The sequence below is a fragment of the Egretta garzetta genome, unplaced genomic scaffold (assembly GCF_000687185.1).
Source record: "Egretta garzetta isolate BGI_Z169 unplaced genomic scaffold, ASM68718v1 scaffold56, whole genome shotgun sequence".
In the NCBI taxonomy this organism is placed as follows: domain Eukaryota; kingdom Metazoa; phylum Chordata; class Aves; order Pelecaniformes; family Ardeidae; genus Egretta; species Egretta garzetta.
In genome coordinates this window covers 8,177,978-8,182,278 of record NW_009260182.1, presented here as the reverse complement: position 1 = coordinate 8,182,278, position 4,301 = coordinate 8,177,978, and the positions used below count along the sequence as shown (strand labels likewise).

The following is a 4,301-nucleotide window of genomic DNA, read 5'->3' as shown; positions in this document are numbered from 1 at the left end:
TGCTGCTGCCCCGTTGCTCTTAGTTGTAGTGGATGTTTCTTTCCGGTGCCACCGTGTTGAGTTGTGAAACTTGCAGGAAAAGTTGGCTTTAAGTGCTTTGTTGTCCGGATGGAAATCGTGGAAATGTTGTGTAAAACCACGGGCATGAGTTCGTTATTTTCTAACTGAGAGTGGCCGCAGATGTGAAGGTTGCCTTGCAGTAGCCGCTCTTGTATTGGTTTTGGACAAGCTCAATCTAGTTTTGGTAAGACTGCTAGTTGTTTTTTGTTTGGTTTTGGTTTGTTGTTTTTGGTTTTTTTTTTTAAGAAAGCCTGCAAGAAGGGAAGTTGTGCATGCACAGCTTGGAAGCACAGCAGCTGTCATTCTTGTTTAGGTTGCTTACTGTCTATAGGTGAGGATGTAGCTGATGTCCTTTGCCTTCCTTTGTAGTCATTCTTTGTATGGTGTAGAAGAGATGGGGTAATCGCAGTTTTTTTCAGTGGCTGAAGGTTATCTGTGATCCTCTGAGGAAAGAGATAAGTGCTTTTTTGTTTCTGGATTCAGCAGTATCCTTCTGCCAGCGTTTACCCCTTCATAGCTGAGGCTGGAAGTGACCAGACAGAATCTGCTCTGTCTCCTTGCTACGTGGCAGGACTAAGTAGGCCAAAAACTGTTCCTAGCTAGTGTTTGTCTAAGCTCATGTGTTAGAGATTAGCTAAGTAGATAACAGAATCTGTCCCATTGCTACCAGGGGCTTACTGTAGGAGCAGGCCACTGCTTTCTTTAAGCTTCCTTTCATGTTCTGCTTGTTTTTCTCCCCAGACCAAGGTATCTGATTACTCTAAATGCCTTTTCCAATTCCCTGTTATCGAAGAGAGTTTGTGTGGTTGCAATAATGAATGTCATCATTCTGGAGTTCAAGAGGTCCTTGCATCAATAAACTTCCTGTTTCTCTCCAGGAGCCAGTGGTGCTGACAGATACAAATCTGGTTTATCCTGCTCTGAAATGGGACCTGGACTACCTCCAGGAAAACATTGGCAATGGGGACTTCTCAGTATATAGTGCCAGCACACACAAGTTTCTGTACTATGATGAGAAGAAGATGGCCAATTTTAAGAACTTCAAACCCAAGTCGAGCAGGGAAGAGATGAAGTTTGCTGAGTTTGTGGACAGACTCAAAGAAATACAACAAAAAGGGAGTGCCGAGAGGTAAGTGATACATGGAGGTTTCTCTGTTTCCGCGGGTCTAAGTAGTGGGGAAGTTTCTCTTCAGTGCATGCTGATGACTAAAACCTCTCAAACTTTTCACTGTTTTGTAGTCCTGCTGTTCCTGCAGGGCAGCTACTTGACAGCAGCATTGTTACCTGATTAAAAAAAGGCATACCATTAGTTAATAAAACTGTTCATATTGTCTGTAGAAATTTATTTTGTATTTCTTCTCTGTCCGAGACAGGATTTGGATAGAGAAAGCCTTAAGCTTCACTTTCTTTTGGCAGACTATGGTGTTGGCAGAGGAGCTTAGTTACCCGATTAAAAGGTACAGGCTATAGCAATCAGCCCTTTTTGCAGCATACCAAGGTAGCAGGTGCTAACCCTCTTTCAGAAAGATGAGAAAAGGTTGCATATGTGCCATGTATTTGTTGGTTTGTGATGGCCTACACCACTAATAGAGCTGTAAGTTACTGAGAGGAGCTTCACGTTTATACAGAATATAACTATTAGCAACTGTACTTAAACCCTCAGTTAATTTTATCAGTCACCATCCCTCTGAAAGGAATTAAGGGTGCTTAATTGGAAGCAACTCTGTCCGTGTCCCCTTGTCATCCATGCCTTTCTCTTCTTTCTCAGCTTTGGGTTTGCTTTTTTCAAGAGAGAAGGCAGCCGCTGAGCTTAAATGCATTTTTCTTCCAGCATTGCAGACAGCGGTCTGTAATACTGCGATTGTTAATACATACGTTTGATTCCTCTGATTCTTTATGTCTAAGTGTAAGTGTGCCTTTAAGGTAACTTGATACTGAAACGTGCTGGGTTTCCTGAGCACTTTTTTGCCCTCACACACTGCCAGTAGAAGAGAGGTGACTTATCACAGATGAAGTTAGAGTGGTGGTGTTTATCTGGGGATTATTCATTAGTGTGTTTTGTATTTGATAGTGGCCAGTCTGTTTACAGTTTCTTCCTCCTGCACTGTGAGGGGGTGGTTCTTGCTCTAAAATTCTCTGTTTCCCCTGTGATTGTTCAAGCAGAACTGAGTTCTGTTCCCTTCTGTACCAGGAAGTCTTTCACAAAGTTTGGGGACTTGTTGAAACTGTTTCCTTCCACAGGTGTTTATGGTGTGTGGTGATAGAACAGAATCTCTAGGTGTTGTGCCTCTTTGTTTTGCAATCTTTCTGAAGAGATGCAGAGACACATCTTTATGTTCATGACAAAGCTTAATACTTTATTTCTACTTGTCTCTGTGAAAATACAGGCTATATCTGCAGCAAACGCTGAATGACACAGTTGGAAGGAAGATTGTGGTGGATTTCCTTGGCTTCAACTGGAACTGGATTAACAAACAGCAAGGAAAACGTGGCTGGGGTCAACTGACTTCTAACTTGCTTCTTATTGGCATGGAGGGTAAGCAGTTTGCTCTGACTGGAGGAGAAGGGGAGAAGATTTAATCAGCAGTTCTGCATTTCAGTTCCAGAAGGTCTTTCAAATGGATTTGCCACTAGTTTCTAAGTGTTCCTTCAGAGCTGGCAGTTTAAAGCTTTATGTTCGGAGGGGACTCTTGTCACAGCTTAACTTGGGTTATAGAGAGGAAACAACCAAAGGAATAGCCTGTGTTTCCCCAGAGACGTGCTGTGAATGCCTGGATGTAATCTGCTGATGGAAAGGCTCTGTGTGATGCTGGTAGGGCTGTGTTTTCAATAATTGCTGGTCATATTCTGAGACCTGTTTATTGTGTGAACACTTCGGATGCTGTAGATTAAATCTCCAGACTCTGAGCATTTTAAAAATGCCAAAGGGTTTGCAAGTTGAGCAAAGCTGGTCTTCTGGGCTTTTCTTAGCATGTCCAGTGTCTGCCCAGGGGGAAATGTTGATTATTCTGTGAAGCATTTGGGCTTTTTGAGCTGGTACATTGTGGGGAGGAATTTTCTTTCAATTAAGACCTGAATTTCTTCTTGGAAGTTTAGAGGGCACTGGAGAACTTGAAGATGGATAAATACTAAAAATATCTGGATAGAGTGAAATTCCAAATCCATGTGGAGACTGACTCATAGGCAGGTGCCTTAGAAGATGGAGGTACTACTACACTCTTCAAAAGAAGAGCATTCTAATAGAAAGTAATCTCCATAACTGGGCAAAGAATGTGCAGAGTTTTGAAGTGGCCTGGCCTATAATCAACATGGCTGTCACATCCAATTATAATTGTCCAATTATAACTACTTGACAATTAATGGCTGTTCAATTCTGACAGATGTTTTTTCCCCTTTGCAACAAGTCATACTCAACTTAGAGTAGTCTGCCACTTGTTTTACTAGCTGAGAGAAGAGAACTTCATCTAGAAGCACTGCACTGACACTTCCCTACAGGTCATAATACGATCACTAAAATCCTGTTGTCAACAGGTTATTCACAAGGAATTGTCTTGAACCAGTATGTGCTAGAAAAAGGAGTGGCGTTACAGGAACATGTGATTGTGTGATTTATTTAATGAAGTTACAGGATTAACTGTTAATTCTCTTTAGTGAAAATACATATAAAAAGCAAGCTAAAAGAGTAAATATAATTTAAATATTTGATTAAATGTAGGTTCTAGTGGTGACAGTCGAGCTTTATAACTGTTAATCAGACTGAAGAGATGCTATTGGGAGCCCCAGTGACAGAGAGATTTGTTTACTTGTTTTCTTGCAAAACCGCTAGGACTTTTTTTAAAAATCAGACTGAGACTCCTTTTCTCTAGACTAATAATTTTTGAAAGTCCATTCCACAACTTGTCAGCTAAACAGTATTTTGTGAAAAAGCTTCCTGTCAACACTTACCATCTGCTCTGTTCATGGAAACAAGCTGGAAGTCCTAATCCTGTAGAGCATAAGTTGCTGAATATGGATTTAGAATAGAAATTAAGTGGGATAGCAACTGCTCAATAAAGGCGGTCTGGTACAGTGTTCAGTTTGTAACATTCCTACAGTAGTTTTCCTTGTTTAGTTTTCTTAATAGGTGTGACTATATATACTGTCTTTAGCAAGCAATGTAACTTGCTTCTGTCTTTCATACCTGTACATGAGAGTGTCTTGATTATAGTCTTTTCTGTCTGGGTAGGGAATGGGACACCCGC

At 41.1% G+C, this 4,301-nt stretch overlaps 1 protein-coding gene across 1 annotated transcript in view; it reads left to right on the top strand.

The window, feature by feature from the left end:
• The window catches only part of HIF1AN (hypoxia inducible factor 1 subunit alpha inhibitor), a 9,959-nt gene that overhangs the window by 458 nt on the left and 5,200 nt on the right, over positions 1–4,301 (top strand). Inside the window, exons 2-5 of the mRNA XM_035897404.1 lie at positions 150–244; positions 939–1,189; positions 2,448–2,596; positions 4,286–4,301. Of these exons, the coding sequence (XP_035753297.1) occupies positions 150–244; positions 939–1,189; positions 2,448–2,596; positions 4,286–4,301 (511 nt within the window). The remainder of the gene's footprint in view (positions 1–149; positions 245–938; positions 1,190–2,447; positions 2,597–4,285) is intronic.